Source organism: Scedosporium apiospermum (assembly GCF_000732125.1).
Source record: "Scedosporium apiospermum strain IHEM 14462 chromosome Unknown SEQ_SAPIO_0106, whole genome shotgun sequence".
Classification (NCBI taxonomy): Eukaryota; Fungi; Ascomycota; class Sordariomycetes; order Microascales; family Microascaceae; genus Scedosporium; species Scedosporium apiospermum.
The window spans coordinates 68,083-89,701 of record NW_015971807.1 but is presented as its reverse complement, the minus strand read 5'-3'; the positions used below and the strand labels follow the sequence as shown (position 1 = coordinate 89,701).

Here is a 21,619-nt window from a genome sequence, read left to right as displayed (position 1 = left end):
GAAAGGCTATCAGAAATAGAAGCAGAGGCTGATGTGATGAAATGTTAGTTTGGCCAGGAAGATTTGAGCGAAGGCGAAAGGCTTCGTGGAGAGGGGTAGGTCGAATAGGTCTGGGCAATCCAGAACGAAGAACAAGTACTTCGCAGTCGAGGGGCAGCAGGTCAGTTCCCGGTCTTAGTTTCGTTGTTCGTTGTGTCCCATTTCCAGCAGACTAGATATTAAAACCGATATTCGTGGGTCTGGTGGATGATGAAAGAGCAAAATCTGACTCGCTGGGGGCATCAAATATCAAAGTCTGTCAGAACTCTGGATCCTGGGTCGGCAGGGCAGGTCGATCTCGGTTGCCTCTCATACAGTACCATTGATGTATTGATGTATTGATGTGACAGACCGCACCACGATATCTGCTCTGGCGTACAAGTACTTCGTACTTTCTCAATGAGGGAGGAGCATGAAGGGAGAGTGAGATATGCCTGACTTGGTGGCTTGGGCTCAAGATGGACTTAGGCGACTCTGGAGATGGAAGAGATGCTGAATTGGGCAGGGTCCTGCTAATTTGGGAAAGGTGGAACCCTCGAGTGTTTGGCTTTCCAGCAGTCTCGAGACTCTAAGGGAGAGATGCGGTGTACGAAGGTCTCGAAGAGGCGCTTAGGCTCAGCTGGATCGCGGCATGCTCTAACCGCGGGGCTGCATGGGTTTCCGAGGAGGGGTGGAACATGGAACATGGAACGTGGAATGCAAGGCCGATGATAATGTCAATATTGGCAGTGTGCCTAGTTTTAGAACGGTCTGGTCTGGCTGGTCAAAGGGCGATGCCGATGCGGCTGATGAAGTTTGGGTCCAGCAACTTTTGGGATTGTGAAGATGCAAAAGAATCTGTACTGAGGTACTTCGTACCCTCATCAAAGTACTTTGTTACCCCAAAGGCCCCAAAACGTTGTCGATTCCAATTTGTCGCTTTGATCGTCTCAAATCCGGTGACTCAAGGTAAGATCTTGTACAATGTACAATGCGCAATGTCGAACTTGAGGCCAGAGCCGCGCTGCAGGATCTACAATAATAAGTATAAGTACCTCGGTACTTCGAAGTCACTTTAAGCTTAGCTCAACACTGTGCATTTTGGCTCGTGGCTCAAACTGTGTGAAGGTACAAAGGTACCAAAGTACGAAGTACTTCAATTGTTCAAGGGATCAGTTGTTCAACACAACTCCTTGAATATCGCCAAAAGCAATTGAAGCAACTTTGACTGAGGCCAGACTCCATTGTCGGCTTGGGCACCGCAAGGTTAGAAAAACAGCTTAAGGTTTCACAGGCCAGAATGAGCTTTGGCTTCGGAGGGAGCAACGTTATAACTCTGCTCGAAAGGGCAAACAAGCTCCGTGACCGATTCGCTGATGCGCCTCGCCAGTTGAGAGCAGTCTCGAGCGAGTGCGTTGCCGGCTTCCTCTGTACCTCTGTCAGCGTAAATGGATAATTGACCAAGTTGCTAAAGATTTGCGGGTAGAGTCTCGAGCCTTGCGAGCGTCCTCGCAAACATCAAGGACCTTCTTCCCCAGCATGACCTCCCGGAGTGGCAAAAGAAAGCCCTGGTGCCCATCCTCGACGAATGTGACAATGTCGTTCTCGACGTCGGCAAGATGGTGGACGAGAACGCCTGCCTTGACCCTTCAAGTTCAAAGAGTAGCGCCGATAAAGCGCGGAGAGCGTGGAAGAGATTGACCTGGGACCCAAAAGACGTCCAGCAGCTTCGTCTACGAATGGCATCCAACGTCACCTTCCTAAACGCATTCCTTGGAAGCTTGACAAGGTACCGTGAATGATTTCATTGCAGACTCCCACGTAATTACAGTAAACTTACTGGAGAAGGAAAGTTGCCGTGGCCACGAAAGACACAGTGGACGGGTTGCATACGCGTCAGGATGTTCGAGAGCGGAGAGAGCAATATGCCCAGATCCTGGACTGGCTGGCGAGCACGGACTATACCTTTCAGCAACACGACCACCTCAGAAGACAACAACCGGGGACTGGCCAGTGGCTACTTAACTCGTCTATGGTCCGAACGTGGCTGGGCACTCCGGGAAAGACTCTCTTCTGTCCTGGAATCCCAGGCGCAGGAAAAACCATCCTTACGTCAATTGTAGTTGGCCATCTCCTTGACAAGTACCAAGAAAACCCGACTGTCGGCATTGCTTACGTCTACTGCAACTTCAGGCAGCAAGATGAGCAGCGGCTGGACGACTTGCTGAGCAACATACTAAAGCAACTGAGCTCGCCCTTGATGCCCGATGCCCTGGAGGCGCTTTATGACAAACACAACCCCAAGCGGACGCGGCCGTTGACTGATGAACTTTCGGGGACACTGCAATCAGTAGCCAGTTCTTACACAAGGACGTTTATCATTGTTGACGCCCTGGACGAGTGTCATATCTCGGACGGCAGTCGGTCCCGTTTCTTGGAAGCGTGCTTCGCCTGCGGGATCTATGCAAAGTAAACTTGTTCGTAACATCAAGGTTTATCCCGGACATTACGGAACTGTTCGAGAGAGCATCCACACTAGAAATTCGTGCCAATCCTGAAGATGTGCGGAAATATCTCGCTGGACAGATGTTCCGACTGCCAGGGTTTGTTCGCCGAGATGCTTGCTTACAGGAGGAAATCGAGCATGCGATTGTGGAGGCAGTAGATGGAATGTATGAATTTTGAAACTGCCATGGGCCAAGAGAGGCCACGCTAACGCGACACTAGGTTTCTGCTTGCGCAGCTTTATATAGACTCTTTAGTAGGGAAGAAGTCGCCGAGGGCCGTTCGAGTAGCGTTGCAAAAGCTCCAGAGAGGCGTAGAAGCATATGATCATGCCTACCACGAAGCCATGAGTCGCGTCGAGGGACGGCTAGGCGATCAAGAAGAGCTCGCCAAGCAAGCTCTATCGTGGATCGTCTTTGAAAAGCGGCCACTCTCAACACGCGAACTTCAGCATGCTCTCGCTACCGAATTAGGAGACTCGCATCTTCGAGAAGACAACTTGCCCGAGCTCGAAGACGTGGTTTCCGTGTGTGCGGGATTGGTAGCTGTGGATGAGGAAAGCGGCATTATCCGACTGGTGCATTACACGACGCAGGAATACTTTCAGCGGACGCACGAACACTGGTTTCCAACAGCAGAGCAATATATTACGACCATTTGTGTCACTTACCTCTCATTCCGTTCGTTCGAGAGCGGGCCTTGTCAAGCACCCTACTCATTCGAGGAGCGGCTACAATTGAGCCACCTCTACGAATACGCAGCGTCTCACTGGGGACATCATGCCAGTGACGCTCTCTCTACCACCCAAGAAGTCGATGGCACAAACGAAGAGAAAGCGCCGAATTTTCCCGAACGGACGGCCAAGTTCGACGAGGCGTACCGCGCAGTCATGGACTTCCTAGGGAGGAAAGCAAACCTGGAGGCGGCGATCCAAGCACTCTTCGCTCCAAAGGTCTCACGCGGCTTGCCATTGTATCGTAATGACTATCCAAAACAGATGACGGCACATCATTTAGCGGCATATTTCGGGCTTGGTCTGGTAGCGAAAGGCCTTCTGGCTTCTGACAAGGTCCGACTTGATGCCAGGGACAGCCGTGGCCGTACACCACTTTACCTAGCTGTTGACAAAGGCCATGAGGCGATAGTCCGACAGCTTCTCGACACTGGGAGGGTCGACCCAAATATTAGGTCTGATACTGGCTGGGCGCCACTTAGCCGAGCGGCCTTCAACAACCATGAGGCTATAGTTCGGCATCTTCCTAGTACCAGTGAAGCTGACCTAGATATTAAGGACGGCTGTGGCCGGACTGTACTTCACCAAGCCATTGTACGTGGCAACGAGGCTATAGCTCAACTATTTCTTGCACCGCACCTGCTTGATACTGGTAGGGTCAACCCAGATGCCAAGAGCGTCTATGGACGCACTCCTCTTCACGCAGCTGCTTACAACGGCCGCGAGGCGATGGTTCGACGCCTTCTCGAAACTGGCAAGGTCGACCCAGATGTCAAGAACTTGGGCGGTGCTACGCCACTCCATGATGCTGCCACGATCGGCGACGTCGCTATCATTCGGCATCTTCTCGACGCTGGGAAAGTTGGCCTGAATGCTGAGGATTGCCGGGGCCAGACACCACTTGATGTAGCTTCTAAGAACGGCCATGAGGCCGTGGTACGGCAACTTCTTGCGACTGGGAAAGCCAAGTGACGTGACACTTACTTTAATAGCGCAGGTATTTGGGCAAAGATCTATCCATCCTATCGATGGTCTGTTTTTAGCTTAGACAGGCTGTCTGCATTGATGAACAGTTAGAATAGAGTTGAGGAGGGGGGGGGATGTCTGATTTTCCAGGTATCACGAGCCCCATTTGTGGGGACGGGAACCGCTAAATCTGCAGAGGTTGGTGCTGTGAGACAGTTTCTTGGGGCTGCTAAATAAGTCAATTCATCGCGCACTTTGGTGTCCTCGTGATCACGTGACCTCGCGACAACTCCAGCCCAACAGCGCTCAATACATCTCGACATGAGCGAGCGAGACGCGGACATCGACAGTGCTCCTCGGTGCTTCAATTACACCCTTGGAAACGCCAATCTTACGCGAGGGAATATGTAAGATTTCCGTCCCCTCGTATAAAACACTTGTTCTTTCTGGGCCGACCTCTAGACCCATTCTTCTTGTGTCCTCCATCATTCTCGACACTCTTCTCACAGAGCAACTTCAGTCAAGGCCGGGCTCCGGGCGTTGATCCTACGAGGAACCCTGATTCTATTCTTTTCCTTTCCTCAAGATGGATGGACTGACCCCCCCTGGGCGATTCCCACCCGATCGTTACCCTCCTGGTGTTGGGAGCCATGCCCCTCGTCGAGGGTATCGCAGTGTCTCCCAGGACCCTCGTCTGAATCATGCCTTCAGTAAGTTTTCCCCGTGAACCCAAGCTCGCTGAAAAGATGTCTTGTTCTATGTGGAGCTGGGGAAGATGGGACTCTCCTGGGAAAGGCATGCTGTTCGTGTGTTACTCTCCTGCTCTCCGGCTCTCTTTCTCTCCTGTGGGCATTTCATCGGGATCAATCAACGCCTTGGTTGTGAACATCTCTATTTTCGGGGCCAAGTGGCACCAAATTCACACAAACTATGGCCGCCACCAGATTTTGAACGTATCACTTTCAAGAAAGGAGCAGTGGTTCATTGAATGCCGGGTCGCCGCCCGTTCTTCTTGGAGGATTGTGTTTCTGTTCTCCTTCTAGGCTTTGCTTCTTTCTCTTATTTTCCAGTTCTTCTTTCCTCCCTTCACAAACCCAACCCAACCCAGACATTGTTATACTGTATATGATTTCCAGCATCTATTACAATGGTCGAACAAGTTCCTTGTCAAGTACAGGATGGGGGCGGCCTTGGATCTCCTGCTTCGCGTCGTCGCGATGCCACTTCGTCCGACATACAGCTTCCACACAGAGAAGTTCCCTTTTCCTCTAGGCCGCCTCAGACAGAGTCTTGGGCCGAGGGCCCAGGCCAGCTCACACCTTCTATGAGCACTTGGAGATCTGCTTCTCCTAGTCTCCCGGCGCCTGCGCTAGGCAGCGAGGGCTCTCCCCCACCCAAGCAAATCGAAATCAACCCCCGCAATCCTCGGTGTATCCTTGTCAAGAGTCCTGACGGAAGTTCTGACTTGGTGTGGTTTTCATACCCCGAAGATGATTTACCTTTCGTCGCACCTGTTGCGGTACGCCCTTGGTCCCGGAAGAACATGCTCCCTGTCAGGGGTTATCGGCGGGATGGCAGTGGTAATTCCCTGTACCTACAGCTACCTGATATGGATGCTCCAGCCCAGACCCCAACCCTAGCCACCAGGCCTAGGATGTGAAACAAATACTACTGTGGGTATTGGTCATTTTTGTTAATCCTGTAAGAGAGCAGGAGACCTGGAGAGGGAAAGAGAGCTGTTGACATGGTTGCCCCAAGGAGTTTACTAACCCCAAAGAGAAGAAAACAGCATCAAAATGGCAAAGAATAAGCAGACTAATTTTCTGGATAGGTCCGACTTTGAACCAGGGCGATATCCAACTCCATCCTCCAGGAGGGCCCGATGCGATGGATAGTAGCGAGGTGATGGAGGAGAACTCGGATTTGTTGGATCACGACGCTGGAAACGCATACGAAGTGGACGAAGATGTTGACTTGGAAGGTCAAGAGTACGAAGCCGGCGAATATGAAGTAGGCGACGAGTCTACCCAAGACGCAGACGAGGATGTTGACGAAGAGTTGGAAGAGGAGGATGAGGGTCTTGTGTTCGACCCTCATCCGCCCGGGCTCAAGGAGATTTCCAACCTGGGGAAGTTTACTGTGAGCACGCACAAGCAAGACAACGGTGTTGAAGAGTTACGAAGTGATGATTTGACGAAATTCTGGCAGTAAGTCCAGCTCAGTCCTTGGCTCTCCCTTTCTCTCTCTCTTCAAGCGGCGCTATTTGCGGGCGTGATACTGACTGCAAAATGGGAAACGAGCAGATCCGACGGTACACAACCACACAATTTAACGGTTTACTTCGTGAAGAAAGTGGGAATTCGCGAGATACGTTTCTACGTCGACTACGACCAGGACGAATCTTACACACCGACCCGCATCATCTTCCGATCGGGCACGAGCGAAAACAACATGATAAAATTCGCAGCAATGGATCTCGCCAATCCTAAAGGATGGCAAAAAGTCCCTCTCGACGGTGTCGGCGGCGGTCCCGACGGCAACACGCTCTTCTGCTGGGTCCTCCAGATGTCCATTACGGAGAACCACCAGAACGGCAAGGATACTCATCTACGCGGTATCAAGATCTTTGCTCTGGATACGGAGACGGCCGTGGCGAATGGTGGCCCTGATAGAGGAGCTTTAGGTGAATGGGTGGTCGGCGATGTGCAGACGCCGGTGTCATCGACGCGCAGGCGGCTGAGAGGGTCTTTGCGACGGTTGGACATTGACCCGGAGACGCCTATTCGTCGACGAGGACACGATCATGAGGAGGGGAGTGTAGGGCCTGGGAGGAGGCAGCATCGGGAGATCCTTAGTGTGGCGGATATAACTCTCTCTGCGGAGTTTATTCGGGAGCCGGAGCTGCGCTGAGTGTACCTGGATGGACAGGACGTTGACGATAAGGTCTGTTGTCGGAGAAGGACACTGGAAAGAAAAGGATATTTGTATTCATTGTTGCACATGGTTTCGTTTGATACCCCCCTCTTGAACTATTGTTTAGGCAGGGACCGTCTCTAAGCATGGGGTTTGGTCAAATCGGTCAGGACTCTAATCTCGAGACAATAGCAAATCATTATTTCATCCATCTGCTTTTACGAAGAACTTGTATGCTTCTTCTAGAACAGGCAATTCATATGTACTACCCTCGAAAGCAATAAGCCAAACACCCGGTTACGCGCGTAAATTCTATAAAGTCCCTTTCACGAGAGTCAACCTCGGACATCTGAAATCTAGTAAACTCCTCGATCGTCGGCGATTCCTTGGCTCGTGGCTGAGCAGGGGCACTATTAACAAAGCTGAGCAGATCCTGGCGACTTTTTGATTTTACTAGTCAAGCTTACCCCTGCGGATCTCTCAGCGAAGCGGCCGCATCCCTCTAAGCATTTTTCTCCTGCTCCTTCGTCTCTTCCTGTGTTTAATGCCCTGGTGGGATTTAGATAGATCTGAAAAATCCAGGCCAAGGCTTGGAAAAATGTGGCTGATCGTGGCGCCAGATATTTCCTCTTTTTTCGATTGAAAGATCCACTTTCAAGATTATTTAGACATTTTCCAACTTGGGATTCACGAAGAAGGAACGAGGCCAGGAGGCATAGAGGGAAAATTGAGGCGGCGAGGGAAGAACGGACGAGGCGAGGTGAGGCCCCAGATCCTGAGGCCGGAGCGGAGGATTCGGATCGGTATTCATGTGATGGGTTTAAAATCTGACGTTTTTTTAATGATTTGTGCTACCTCGACGCAAAGCGAGGTAAAGGTTAATACCGGCTGAAGCAGAAAAAAAACCTGAGGAGAAGAGCTTGGAAGGGTGATGCGAGTCGGCGATATTGGTCCGCCCTGTTTTCAACTTTTGCAGCGGTTGTCGGATCTCGGCCGGGAGGGGAAAAGGAGACTCTCCCGCTTTTTAGGGGACTTGATGAAAGAGGTACTAATTTGCGTAGCCAACCGAAATTCTGGAAACATTGATATTTTCTAAGGAATCGAAAGGAGGACAACGTGATGTTGCACTGCCCCCCAAAAGTGGCACCTTGGGACGGTGGTGATGCTGTGATGCGGCGCGACGGCGGTTTGAGGCCCGCACATGAATGATGGACCCCGAAGTAAGTTTATAAACACATCAATACATAAATTAATGAAATATTTCGTATAATTGTACCGATTACAAGACGAGAACGCCGCTCGGGTGCAGCTTGGGGATATCGATCGATGGCTTTACCCTCGCGTGATGTGATATATTGACTGCTTTGGCGAGCTACGGGAGTTGGGGAAGGACCAGTGCGTTCAGTTTCAGTAGGAAGTATTAATATCTTCTCCGCAAAATGGAAGTACGTAGCAAGGATGCGTAGAGCTGCATCAATTGATGGTGCAACATAGTGCACTTTCTCTTGTTTACCCCCCTTTGTGGTCTACTTCGTACTGTAACGGTACGCAAGCTGCAGCACATTGTTGTGCCGATTATCCCATTCACGTTCTTTGGGACGAACTTGATCGAAACGAAACACGATGGTGGGTTCGACTCTCAAAGGTTCCTTCGTAAACTAAACTTACGGGTACGAAGGAAAGCAAGGCGTAAGGCAGACAGGGCTGGCAGGGACGAGTCAGAATAGCGCCCGATGGATGGAGTCAGTCATCAAAGATCCAAGTGTCAAAGAGGCGCGTATTCTTCGTATCGTGTTGCTCTGAACTGAGAAGTACCTTCGTACTCTTCGCTCTCTGGGCTCAAGCCCGAAGATGACATGACGAAGTATACTTGTCTTGCTTGAATAGTCAACGTCGCGCAACGGGTTCCTCGCTCCAACTGTCCTTTCCTGTTCGGACAAGAACGACGCCACCAAAACCAACGCTAGGAACTGGACGTGCCGAGCCTGAATTGTTCGCTCCAAAGATCTTTAATGTCTGTCCCTGTTCACTAAGAATTGAGGGATCGCGAGTGTGGGTTGGAAGCATTGACGGTGAACGACTTTGCCGTGGCTGATGCCCAATTCTGAGAAGAGAAGGGTCGATGCTGTCCAACGTGATCAGAGATAATGTATAGGGTACAAGAAACCGTCGTTTACACACTGCCTGGCTGTAGCGAGTATTTTGCGTACTTGAGACATGTGCCATCAAGAGACTTGGGGATTGACGTAATGGCACGGTCGTAAACTGCGCTAGTTGACACCCGTGGAAGCTCCCCAGTCGCTGCAGGCAGGAACGACCGTTGCTGGCAAAGCTACCTCTGATCAATTCAGGCTTCCACACCTTCACGGCTCACATTGGCTTCACACTTCACACTGGCCGTTGCTGTTCACACCACCTTGACGCATCCGATTCGATCCTTTCCCCACCCCGCCGCCAAGAGCTTCGCCTGTTTCCTACCAAGCAGATCCCGGATCCGGCTGAGAATTGGCTGGGCTCCTTCGGCACCTTGACACCTTGAGGCCTCGACACCATCTGATACTTAAACACACCCTGTCGCACCACCACTCCCACGCCAATCTCGAACGCACGAACCCCGTTGTTGTTTCTTTTCCTGTGTCTCCGGTTCAAAACACCCATAAATAACCCAGTCCCCCTCATTAATAGTTTAAACGTCTCCACAAACAATAAGCATTGAAACGTCATTAAACTTCCATCCACCCCATCATAGACACCCGCCGTCAATACATTGACGTTTCTACCAAACATCATCGACTCTCCTCCCCAACGCAACAATGTCCAACGTCAACTACGGTACGGCAGCCGAAGGCGTCTCTGGCGCGCCGCCCGCCGTTCACTCCATCAACGGCAGCACCGCCGCCAGCGCGGGGAAGCAGCCAGCGCATGATCATAACGATGAGGGCTTCCAGCCCCAACCCGCCATGGAGGTCGTGCCTCCCCGCCAACAGGATCTACAGCGCAGCTATGCCACCATTGTCGATTCCGACGCGAACCCCAAGGGCTGGTATGGCTCCATGAGTAAGTTTTCTTTATCGCTTGATGTTCCTTAATTCTGTCTCGAAAGCGCGTCGAATCCCTGCCCGGCGCCAGAAGAAGCTCCCTCCCATGGTCTAGAACTTCTCTTAGAATTTCTACTCGCTAACACGTCTTTTTCTCACCTCAAGTCAATGGGCTGGGCGTCTGCATCGGAGCTATCGGCGCCGTCCCCTGCTGTCCTTTCCCCAACCCCTACAAGACCGTCGGCCAGGGTCATGTCGGCCTCGTCACCAAGTTTGGCAAGTTCTACAAGGCCGTCGACCCGGGCCTCGTCAAGGTCAACCCCCTCAGCGAGCGACTCATCCAGGTCGACGTCAAGATCCAAATCGCCGAAGTACCCCAGCAGACCTGCATGACCAAGGACAACGTCACCCTCCACCTCAACTCCGTCATCTACTACCACATCATCTCGCCCCACAAGGCCGCCTTTGGCATCTCCAATGTGCGCCAGGCCCTCATTGAGCGTACACAGACCACCCTGCGCCACGTCGTCGGTGCCCGCGTCCTCCAGGACGTCATCGAGCGCCGCGAGGAGATTGCCAATTCCATCAGCGAGATAATCGACACTATTGCTACTGGGTGGGGTGTCAAGGTTGAGAGCATGCTCATCAAGGACATCATCTTTAGCTCGGAGCTTCAGGAGAGTCTGTCCATGGCGGCCCAGAGCAAGCGTATTGGTGAGAGCAAGATTATCGCCGCCCAGGCTGAGGTACTTTTTTTCTCTCTTGATTGTCCCAGAATTACGATGCTAACCACCACAACCCCCAACAGGTTGAGGCTGCCAAGCTCATGCGCCAGGCTGCCGACATCCTCTCGTCCGCTCCCGCCATGCAGATCCGCTACCTCGAGGCCATGCAGTCCATGGCCAAGTCCGCCAACAGCAAGGTCATCTTCCTGCCCGCCGCCAACCAGACCATGCCCAACAGCACCGTCTTCAACAAGGACGGCGAGGCTTCGAGCGTCGCCGACTTTGCTCACGATTTCAGCACGACGAACCCCGGCCTTCAGCAGGCTATAAACGCCCGCATCGTTGAGCACATTTAAAGGGGGTCATGAGCTGAGGATGCAATGCGCTTTGTTCTTTCGTTCTGTCTCATTTTTTTTTTTACCCGTTCTCGTTACTATTAATCCTGCCGCCGGTTTCTTTAAGTCTATTTTTGAAAGTGTACGAGAGTAATGTCTGGTCTGGTCCTCATATACCCCAATCCGTCATATGGCGGTTTCTTAGTTTATTTTGTTTTCTTCTTATTCCAAGTTTTATTCAGAAAGTACCACAGCACCCCCCTAAGGGACGGAATGCCTTCTCTATATGCTTTATTGAGGCACTGATGCGAGATGAGATAAAATGGAAAAAAGAGAAAAAAAAAAAGATAAGATGTATTTCTATTCCCTGACGCTTGCCCTCTTATGCTACGAGCCGGAAATATGGTTCATTCGTTTTTACTTGAGGATTGCCGTTGTAACCGTCGATAACGAGTATAGTCTCAATCAAATCTTGAAGTTGCAAGTGTCTGCTGAATTTTACTACGGAAGACAGCATGGGCGGCGAGAGAGTCTCACCCGGAAAGTTGTGTACATCCTCCTAGGAATAGTCCACGCTGTATCATCCGCTCCAACCGTATGGCGATCGATTCTTTTTATCTTTCCCATTCTCCGCCCTCTTTACTCACTACTAAAAAGACGCGCACACTCATCTACCTCGAAGATGGCACATGAAGTCTGCTATCATGTGGTCTCACCTGTCACTCTCTTCGGTCTTCTCTTTTCATGCGTGGTGGCTACTCATGGGCCCGACATTTAGAGAGCCATACGCTACGCAGTAGATATCCATTCGTGCTTTCGGTCAGGCGTCGGCTTTTGGGCGTTACTCGGGGTCCAGGCGGAAGAATTGTCGACGATATCAGGCAACATCGTCGACCTCGGGCACACGTCAATCCTAGGTAATGCTCGGAAGCGTGTTTCTTTTGAGATGAAGGGGGAAACCTAGAAATGTGCGGGCTTGAGTGCTTATATGGAGGAGACCTCCTCAAGCTTACTACCTCATGTATTAATTACCTGGCGGCCGGCAGAATCCAATTTTGCAGCACATGGCAGGGACTCTCTTCATTGAAGCAGTATTAAATAGTCATGAACTCCTTCGTAATACGCCGTATTATTATTTCGCTGTCTCGGTTTTGAAAGACGAAGTAAGGTTTGGGCTAGGAGTGGGTCGAAGGACTCTGAGGGTGTGAGTGTAACAAACCAGGGGGAACGAGTTGCGCGTCGCGGCCTTCCCACGTGCGCTTGCACAGGAGGACTGGCAGTGAGCTCTGAGATAAGAGGTAGAACATGTTCCAACGTTGGTGATCAAGACTGGGGAAAATATCATTAGGCAGAGCCTGGAATAAAGTTGGTTGGCATCAAACTCTGGATACATTTCACCATGCCCACCGCTCCAGGGGAGGAGTGCAGGAAAAAAAATAAAAGAAAAAGTGGGAGAAAAATGACATCTTTTGCATTGTGAATAATCATACAACATATATATCCTCTTTCTTACAGTAGCGGTGTGATGTGGTCCTTCAATCGGGAAGCCTCTGATACTTCAAGTCCCGAGGCGCTCTCCTACAACAACACCTCCAAACCGCCAAACCAACCAAGCCAACAACCCCGAAAATGACCAAAAGAATATGGTCCCCAATCCAATCAAACATCGCCTTATCCCAATCATCCCAAGATCCCCCCCTCACCTGCGTGAAAAACACCCAGGGGTCCGCGCCGGGCCGTCCGTCCATCAGGATATGATGCAGCGGCGCCCACCCCACGCCGTCGAATCCCCGGACCGTACCGTCGGCGGCCAGCAACGAGTGGTACTTTTCGAAGATGGCGGTGACGTACCACTGTCCCGTGCAGTACATGACGACGACGTAAGGTAAGAGCCAGTTCCAGTCGTAGGGGATGAGGTTGTTGGTCAGGAGGTGGAACCAGGGGTGTTCGGGCTGGCCGCCGAGGATGTTGTTGCTGAGGGCGCCCATGCCGCCGTCGGTGGTGAAGGCGGGATAGTACCGCAATGGGTCAAGGCTTTCGGCGCATCCCTGGAGTTTGTTAGTTTCTTTTTTCTTTCGCCCTATATTCTTCATATTTTGTCCTTCTTTTCTTCCGTGGTGGATCGGAGTTGGCGGGAAAAGGGGAAGGCGGACGAGCGAGCCCCTCGTGGTTTACTCACATTGTCCAAGTCGATGTAAATGCCCCCGTAATGCCGGAGAATAAAGTACTTCAGGGCATCGACTCGCTGGATGGGATATCTGTACCCATCGTAAGTCGGGAGGAACCAGGGGTATTGCTCCTCGATGAATTTCCTCGAATTCCTGCTCGTCCACAGCTATATTTTTTTTGTTGAAAAATGTCAGCTGTGGTCATGTTATAGCGCTACGGAATCGCATCATATCTTTAATGAGAGACTAGGCTTCGAAGCCCTTGCCTAACCTAGCCCAGCCAAAGAGAGAAGCAAAAAAAATGAAAAAAGAAGAAAAAACTCACCTTGTGTTCCCACTCGGGATTCAACAAAACACACGTCTGATGCGCTTCCTCCCAATCCTCAGGAAGCCTATCATCATTCGGATCACGCCAATTGTGAAAGATCTGGTGCAGGATCCTTGGCACGACGGGCTCTCTACCGTCTGCTCCCCTCGTAGCGATCTCGACCTGCGTGATCTTGGTGCCGGAATGCTCGCCGAAGACGCCGAATAATTGGGCAAAGGCCAGGACCCGCGGCACGAAGGTGAAGATGAACGTGGCAGCGGCAAGGATGACGGTGAGCAGGGCGAGGAGACGCCACGCTCGTCGTTGGGTAATAATCATGTCATGAGATGTTTTTGGGGGAAGTTTGTCGCGTGTGAGAAGGGAGCTGCGTAGCTCTGGCGGTCTGAACTTTCGTTTTGCTTGTCGTTTCTTCTGCTTGGTTTCTCCTGTCTGTCTCCTTTTCCCTTTCCTGTTGGTTTTCTCTTTTTTTTTTTGCTCCCCTTCCTTTTCGTTTATTCTTCCATCATCGCCAAGGCTGTCGTACACTTGCCAATTGAAATAAAATTCCTCGTGGTTTGTTTATTCGAAGACGAAGAATACGAAAGGAAGAAAAGGATGAAAAGGGGAAATACGAGTGAAAATCAGGCTACGAAGTCCGAACAGTCCAAAGTCAGTCAGATTTGGCGATAATTACACACACGCCCCAATGTGTCAACACAGACCCCACGGCGACGTTATCCTTTGCAACATTGTGTTGGTTGCGGGATTTGGGAATGGGATTGCACTCCAACAATGAAACGACCGACACGAAATAATAATGTGAGCGCGGCTCTATGTTACCCGAATTGATTCTGACTTCTCTCGCTTGTGGAATTCCATCGCGACTCTCTCTCAAATTCCTTGCATCTCTGTAAGTGTCCTCTTCCATCCTCGTATCCCGCCGGAAGAAGGCATGTCTCTAACATGTTTCAAAGAAAGAAAGAGGAAAAAAAAAAAAAAATCGCGTGATTTGTACAAAGTTTGGAGTTTTATTTATACCTAAACATGATATGTCTAGACATGCTACTCATCGCCCCGACCTATGCCAGAGACCTATGGAAAGGACAAACAAAAAAGAGGATGCAAAGAGGATGCCTTCTACACCACCATAAACATACAAGCAGCCCCAGAAGACTGAAACAATATCAACGAGAATGATACTCCACAAGAATTACCCGCCCACGGCTTTTACAGCTTAGCCTTGGCCGTGAGGGCGGGATCGGCTGCGATCTCCTCGTACATGCGGCTGATCTCCGCCTTGAACGCCTTGGCTACCGGCGCCCTCTTGAGCTTAAGACTAGAAAGAAAAGAAAGGTCAGTATAAAAGAAAGCAACAACACAGGGCCAAGGAGTTGCACTTACGTTGGCGTCAACAGCTCGTTGTCGACGGTGAACGGATCGACGAGAAGGAGGCAATTGCGAACCCTCTCGAAGCTGTTAAACTTGTGACGCCTACCGATACCATCAAGGATCTTAAGGAACGCCTTCTTCACAGCAGGGTCAGCACCCGCCGCCCTCAAGCCCTCCACATCGGCCGCATCGACAGGCTTCTTGAGAATGTTGCTAGCCCAGGGCGCAAAGATGGCGGGGTCGACGCCGAAGATGGCCACGAGCGTGGACTGCGTGGGATCGCCGTGGACGTACGCCGTGGCCACGAGCGTGGTGCTGCCCGTGTACACGTTCTCGATCCTCTCGGGGGAAATGTACTCTCCCTGCGAAAGCTTGAGCACGTTCTTCTTGCGGTCGACAATCTTGATGCGGCCGAGGCTATCGATCTCCGCGATGTCGCCCGTGTGGAACCAGCCGTCGGCGTCGAGCGCCTTCTTGGTCTCCTCGTCGTTCTTGTAGTATTCGCGGAAAATGCAGGGGCCACGAAGAAGGAGCTCACCCCTCGGGCACGGCTTGTCATTCACCGAGTACTCAAGGTCAGGGACCGACTCCAAGCAGACCTCAACACAGGGGGCCGGCGGGCCGACGTTGCCGATGGTGAAGTCCTGTCGGAGTTGGACCGAGGCGACGGCGTACGACTCCGTTAGACCATAGCCCTGCGCGAACGAGTTGCCGAAAGCGGCACGGAGGAATTCGTGCACGTCGGGGTCGAGCATGGCACTTCCGCTGACCATGCTGTGGCACCTCTGTAGGCCGACGGCGGCACGGACCTTGGGGGTCCAGATGCGGTCGTAGAGGAGATGGGTGTTGGAGGCGGAGCCGGCGGGCTTTCGCATGTTGGCCTTTTTCGTGTTGATGACGTGGCGCGAGAGAGCTCCCTTGACGCCCTCGGCCTCGACGGTGGCCGTTCGGAGCGCCGAGTTGAACTTGTTGAAGAGGCGCGGTACGGACATCAATCCTGTGGGGCCGAGAAGCTTCATGTCGTCAACAAGTCCGGCGATATCACCGTGGAAATAGCCGACGCAGGCACCCTCGGCAAGGGCCGTCATATCGACCATCCTGCCGTAGATATGCGCCAACGGAAGGTAAGAGATGTGGACGTCCTTGGGGCCTACGGTGCCGGCAGATCGAGCTCCAGAAATGGCAGCAACGGCGTTACCGTGGGTGAGGACGACACCCTTGGGCACGCCGGTGGTACCGGAGGTGTAGTTGATGGTGGCGATGTCTTCACGACGAGGGGGAACGGGCTGCCTTCCGGATTCGGCACCAAGAGCTTCAACGCCGGCCAAGGAGTAGACCTGGATTCCGCTCTGGGCGGCAATGGAGTTGAGGACCTCAAGCTTAGTGTGTCCGGATTGCTCACCGGCCTCCATCGAGTCGAGGCAGACGATGATCTTCAACGTCGGAATGCGCGGGGCAAGCTTGAGGAGAGTGGGGATATGGGGCAACGAGCAGAGGACGCTGGTAAGCTCGGCGTGGTTCATGATATACTCGGTAGTGTCGGGGCCGAGAGTCTCATACAGGGAGACGGTGTAGAGAGACTGAGATACGATACCGAAATCTTTAAAAGGCATTCGCGCGTTAGAAACTAGACGGAACCCCCGGGAAACGAGAAAAGAATTGGGGGGGGAGGGGGAACACGGGGCTCGACATACCAGCAATCTGCCATTCGGCGCGGTTCTGCGACCACAAGCCAACACCGAACTTGTCGGCGGTAATACCGATCTTCTTGTGGATCTCGACAAGTCCAGCACCGAGATTCTTGCTTCGCTTGTTAACGTCCGAGTACGTCTGCCAAACGTACTTGTTCTCCCACGTCTTTGTCTGGGCGTTCCAAGGCCGGGTGCCAAGACACCTGGAGTTGGGGAACTTCCTCACGGCATCCTGGAAAAGATCATAGGTGCTCTGGATCGAGGGGTCGTATGTGGTGAGGAGAGGTCCATCGCGGAATCGCCAGTGCCTGTAGATGGGAGTGCGATCTGCCCTCTCGGTCCCGGCAACGGGGACAGCGTGGGCGGAGCCCGGAGGAGGAGGGATGGCGATTTCGCGGATGGCGCGGTCGGAGTAGACCCGGGGGGCGGTCATGATGATGGTCTATTCTATATTCGAAGGAGTTTCGTCAGGATCTACGCTTAAGAAAACAATCGTGTCGACTATTCCGGGAGAACCTATAATACCTTCGAACGTTTGTTAGTCTGAACCGGTTCAACAAGCTGTCCGGTTTGCAGAAATTTGTCAACAGGGGGCGCGCCACCGGGGGTAGCATACACACCTTGCGCAGAATCTGGGGTAAAAGTCTTGGAGACGGGAAGGAAAAGGAGAGGGGAGGCGACAAATGGGGGCGAGAAGAGAAGGTGTCACGACAAGGAGATGCCAGCACCCGTTTGGGTATTTAGTGTAATGGGTCGCTGGAGGGAATCCGGAGAAGGCGCCCACCAAGCCGAGGCATGTGTTTGCGTTGGTGCGGCTGAGGAGACGAGAAAACAGCACGAGGTCGAACGTTGGGCTGCACTACGGCCCCTACGGGCTTTTTTTTTTAGTGGAGGTTATGCGGATGAAGCACACTAATGGCGCACTACGCGGAGATAAGAGCCCCTTCTGAGACCCCGTCTCCGTCCCGACAACCACTACGGTCATTTTTGTGAATTTTTTTCCCATGTGAATCTGGGGCGCCAAGTAGCGCAGTTGCACTAATTCATAGTTCAAACACTCCGTCTGGAGTTAATAAGTGGACAGCTGGCAATTCTGTGAGAGATTCCCAGGTTGGACATTTCGAATTGCGCCTCTGTTGATTCGTCCCCAGTTCTCCCCCAGAAATTCAGAAATGCGGAGCCGAGGAAGCGACCGCTCTTAAGCTGGAGAGCGAGGCGCATCCATCAATTGACGAATATCGCCTCCCCAAGGTCCTATCTGCATACCTTCGTAGATTGCGCTTGGATCTGGGTCGAGTATGACCTCATAACCCCTGTGCAGATTTTCTGCAGATGAATTATGGAGATTGCTGCAGATTAATATTCATGTATGGCCTCATTTGCTTGAGTTGCTGAAGATTTATGTGTTTAATGAGGTGCACTGTTCAACCGAGGCTGCCCGCTGATCTTAATCTAGTGCGCGTACAATCTCGTGACACGCCCCCACACGCCGGACACGCTTCAAGGGAAATTCCAAGTTTGCGGTGTTCATCACGTGATAGCGCGTCGGTTTCCATAAGCCCAGCAAAATATAAACGCGGTTCCTCTGTTGCTTTTGGTCACACCAACTTCCTTCTACCTCTACCAACGCACAGGCGTCAATCCATGATCGAAACCGCAGCCCTCGATCGGTGCTTGGGAGTCTTTGCCTGAGCCTCACCATCGCTCTAATTTCCTCTCATACAGCCTAAACAGATGGCTAAGCAAATTCGAACCGACCGACACGAAAGCCCTTTCGCGACACGCCTCGCACATTTCCACGCACGACGCCTCCCCCACAGTTCTCCGACTCATGTTTTCCCCGAAAGGGGAATGTCCATCGTGGGCCTCTCAAAAAGGCTGGGACCCTGTCAATACGCCGCCCTAGAGCCTGGATCGGGACCTCTTTGTCTGCGGTATCAAGTATTGCTGGTGCCGCGTCATGCTTGGAAACAAGCTTGGCACGGTCTAATGAGGGAATGTGTTTCGGAACTTAACCCTAATAGCGTACCTTGGTTCGCTCAAAGTCTTGCGCTCCTCGTCTGTTCGAAGCTGCTGTTTATTTCACCTAGGCCACCCTACCGCGCCGCCGCTGAAAAGTGGTCCCGTGGATTCGGGCGTCTGGAGGAAGGACCAGCGGTAGAGAAACAATCCAGTCACCGGCTTTCTGGTGTGTGAAAGGGCAGGTCTTTGAGTCAAAAGCGGGTAAGAGCCTCTGGTCTGAGGTCGCTCAACAGGTCTGTTCCGCTGGAGTTTGACGTAGGCCACCAAGAGACCGTTCTAGAGAAGCGGGTAGTCTCGACTGGTCTGGGAAATGTCGACGAATGCGTATCCTTCCGAGGTCTAAACTTGCCCCATAGGTCGGGATCCTCCTGCCTACACTTGTGGCGTTTGGTGTGCGGTTGAAGAGAATGGGTAGGGCACGGCTCGGCTACACACGGTCAGGACTTCCGTTCATTTCAATCGCCTTTGCGTGGGTTGCCTCGCCCGAATCACTTGGTCTTTCAATCAAGCCTTGTGAGCGAGGCACCCTCAGCTACATACAGAAATGACATCTTTCAACCCTGATTTGTGGCTTTCTGCCACTACACAGCCTGTGCGAGGCCCTCCGTACCCTGCATCTTCTGACACAAACCCGGAAGCCATTAACGGTGGACGCGCATTCTCGACGTGGACCTCCCAACTCGGATGACTGCGCTCTAGGCCTCGCCGTGACAGTTGTTACGGCGTGTCATGTTTTGCCATGTGGTCTGGCCAGCGCATTAACTTCCAAGTCATGGTTGCCTAGTCCCATGATGTAGGGGGACGCCAAATCTCCGCCCTTTTGGGCAAATTTCCCTCTTTATCGGACCCACAAATAAGCGAGACAAGAGATGATAGCACGGGTTTTGTTGGGCGTTTTTGTCCGTGCGGAACCAGCCCTCCGTCTGGCCTTATCAACGACCTTCGACGGAGAGGAAACAAGAACACGTCTTTCGTTGGCACTGCGTACATACGGAGAAGGCTTTCGTCGGTCCTACTAGATTCTGCTTTGGTACCTGCGTTTATGCTGTGGGATTAGGGTTGGCGTGGGGCGATGACGTCTCTGGCTCATTGATGGCATCATCGAACCGGTCTCGAGCAAAACTGCTACTTGGGTTCTCCGGACTGGCTTGATTTCGGCCTCGTATTCAGGAGGAAGGTCGTGGCCGGATGAGCGACTGAAGCGGTTCCGGAACCCAACGAACGGTTGGTGTTTTGAAGCTTGGTGCTTCGCTGGGACTCGTGGATGGTTCATCTGCTAGTCTTTCTGAATGGGTGTGGGCAACCGGGACCATTCAAGTTTTAGGGCTCCCTCCTTTTTCTTTTTCTTTTTTTTTTGGCACAGCCTCTTTTGTTGGACAAGGACAGGCCATGAGGTTGGTAGTCCTGGTCGCGCCCTCTCCAGAAATGGCGAGGGCGCGACCCTCCATCTGTTTTGGGGATAAGTCTATTTCCCTTCCTGCAAGTTTATCGAAAATGTGAACGCGCTAACACACCTACAGTTTAGACCTTAGCGTTGCACGTGGCTTAACTGCGCCAGCCAGATCTACGAAACGCCCATTTTACGATTAGCAAGGAAATAAGCGAGAAGCTTAAAAATGTGATGTGACGGCCGACGCCATTCAGCTGAAGTCACCGTCGATCAACTGAGCCCGGTGAGCTGGCTGTGGACGATGGTTGGTCTCGCTAAGATCGCGACGGATGGTGCAACCCTCACAGCTCCTCCACTTGACTGGTCTAGACCCTTGCTTCTCGGCGTTATTCCCTGCGCCTGCTCCTCCTGCTCACCTGTCAAGCATCTTATCGGAAAGCTCGGTTAGATAGCCACACCGCACACCGAGGTGGTGATGACGTCCCCCCCTGTCTCTGGCTCTGCAAGTTCTGCATGATGTCACTGACTTCATTGCTCCAAGGCTGGTGCAATAGGCCCATCCATGCCCAGCTCTTGCCTCCCCCCCACCGTCCTGTGTCCTGTCACTGCCCCCCCGGTCCTGTCACTGCACCCCACAACTCGTCTCACGTGGATCTAGTGCGGCGCATGGAAGGTGAGCCATGATGTGATTCTGTGTTAGTCGAGAATGATCTATCACATCTATTATCGAGGCCCTCTTCGTTGGGTAATCTCCGCCAACCATGGGAAGGGGGCGTGTTCCGGGGAAACTCGGCTTTGTGCCCCGACAGTCTGTTCGAGGGTTTTTTAGCCGAAGGGCAAAACCACCTCGAAGGAGGGAAAAAAAGCCTTATTACCGTGAAGGGAAAAAGAGATCAGTGCGATCTATAACCAACAGTCCCTCGTTTATCCTTGTTTTCCTGCAATGTTACGCTGTCAAAACTGCCAAACCACCTTCGGGCATGCACCTGAGCAGAGCCAGTCTCTTCCTTCGTACGACGTACCAGGGGGCCCCCTGAGGTTTGGGGCCGTCGAGGTTGCAGAAGCCGTTGGGGCGCTTCGCTTCCTAAGATGCTAACTATAGAAGTGTGCGGGACACGCCACGAATATGTCAAAGCCTTGGTTCAATTCAGCTTCTGTCATGCTCCGGGGTCTCTTATACGAAGTACACCGTCGGGCACGTTTTTCTCAAGGTCATGAAATAGTCGTCAAGTTAATTAAAGAAGGAAGAGATGCTAGCTACGTGATGAAAAATAGAAAGAAACCGAGAAAAATAGAAGATCGCTACCCTAATGTCCAAGCCAAGAACTCCCTTGGTGTGCAAATTACCGAAGATTTAGTTCACTGAGCTCAACACGAGCACCAGATTGCGAATTAAAACACAGACCCCATCGTCAAAAC

At 52.2% G+C, this 21,619-nt stretch overlaps 5 protein-coding genes across 5 annotated transcripts; 3 read left to right on the top strand and 2 right to left on the bottom strand.

Annotated features, from left to right (window-relative positions):
* Positions 1–1,318: 1,318 nt before the first annotated feature.
* Positions 1,319–4,228, top strand: SAPIO_CDS6652 (uncharacterized protein; the record flags this gene model as incomplete). The annotated part of the gene is made up of 4 exons (XM_016788701.1): positions 1,319–1,428; positions 1,505–1,807; positions 1,867–2,334; positions 2,746–4,228. The coding sequence occupies 4 exons, from the start codon at positions 1,319–1,321 to the stop codon at positions 4,226–4,228; spliced, it is 2,364 nt and encodes a 787-aa protein (XP_016641645.1).
* A 1,141-nt stretch (positions 4,229–5,369) lies between these two features.
* On the top strand, positions 5,370–7,132 carry SAPIO_CDS6651 (uncharacterized protein; the record flags this gene model as incomplete). The annotated part of the gene is made up of 3 exons (XM_016788700.1): positions 5,370–5,667; positions 6,054–6,429; positions 6,526–7,132. The coding sequence occupies 3 exons, from the start codon at positions 5,370–5,372 to the stop codon at positions 7,130–7,132; spliced, it is 1,281 nt and encodes a 426-aa protein (XP_016641644.1).
* Positions 7,133–9,948: 2,816 nt separating this feature from the next.
* On the top strand, positions 9,949–11,254 carry SAPIO_CDS6650 (Uncharacterized protein; the record flags this gene model as incomplete). Its single annotated transcript, XM_016788699.1, has 3 exons — positions 9,949–10,192; positions 10,339–10,919; positions 10,982–11,254. The coding sequence occupies 3 exons, from the start codon at positions 9,949–9,951 to the stop codon at positions 11,252–11,254; spliced, it is 1,098 nt and encodes a 365-aa protein (XP_016641643.1).
* A 1,154-nt stretch (positions 11,255–12,408) lies between these two features.
* On the bottom strand, positions 12,409–14,047 carry SAPIO_CDS6649 (uncharacterized protein; the record flags this gene model as incomplete). Its single annotated transcript, XM_016788698.1, has 4 exons — positions 12,409–12,519; positions 12,937–13,281; positions 13,413–13,568; positions 13,727–14,047. 4 exons carry the CDS (start codon positions 14,045–14,047, stop codon positions 12,409–12,411), a joined length of 933 nt encoding a protein of 310 aa, XP_016641642.1.
* An 888-nt stretch (positions 14,048–14,935) lies between these two features.
* On the bottom strand, positions 14,936–17,221 carry SAPIO_CDS6648 (AMP-binding enzyme; the record flags this gene model as incomplete). The annotated part of the gene is made up of 3 exons (XM_016788697.1): positions 14,936–15,044; positions 15,110–16,697; positions 16,792–17,221. The coding sequence occupies 3 exons, from the start codon at positions 17,219–17,221 to the stop codon at positions 14,936–14,938; spliced, it is 2,127 nt and encodes a 708-aa protein (XP_016641641.1).
* Between the last annotated feature and the right edge of the window lie 4,398 nt (positions 17,222–21,619).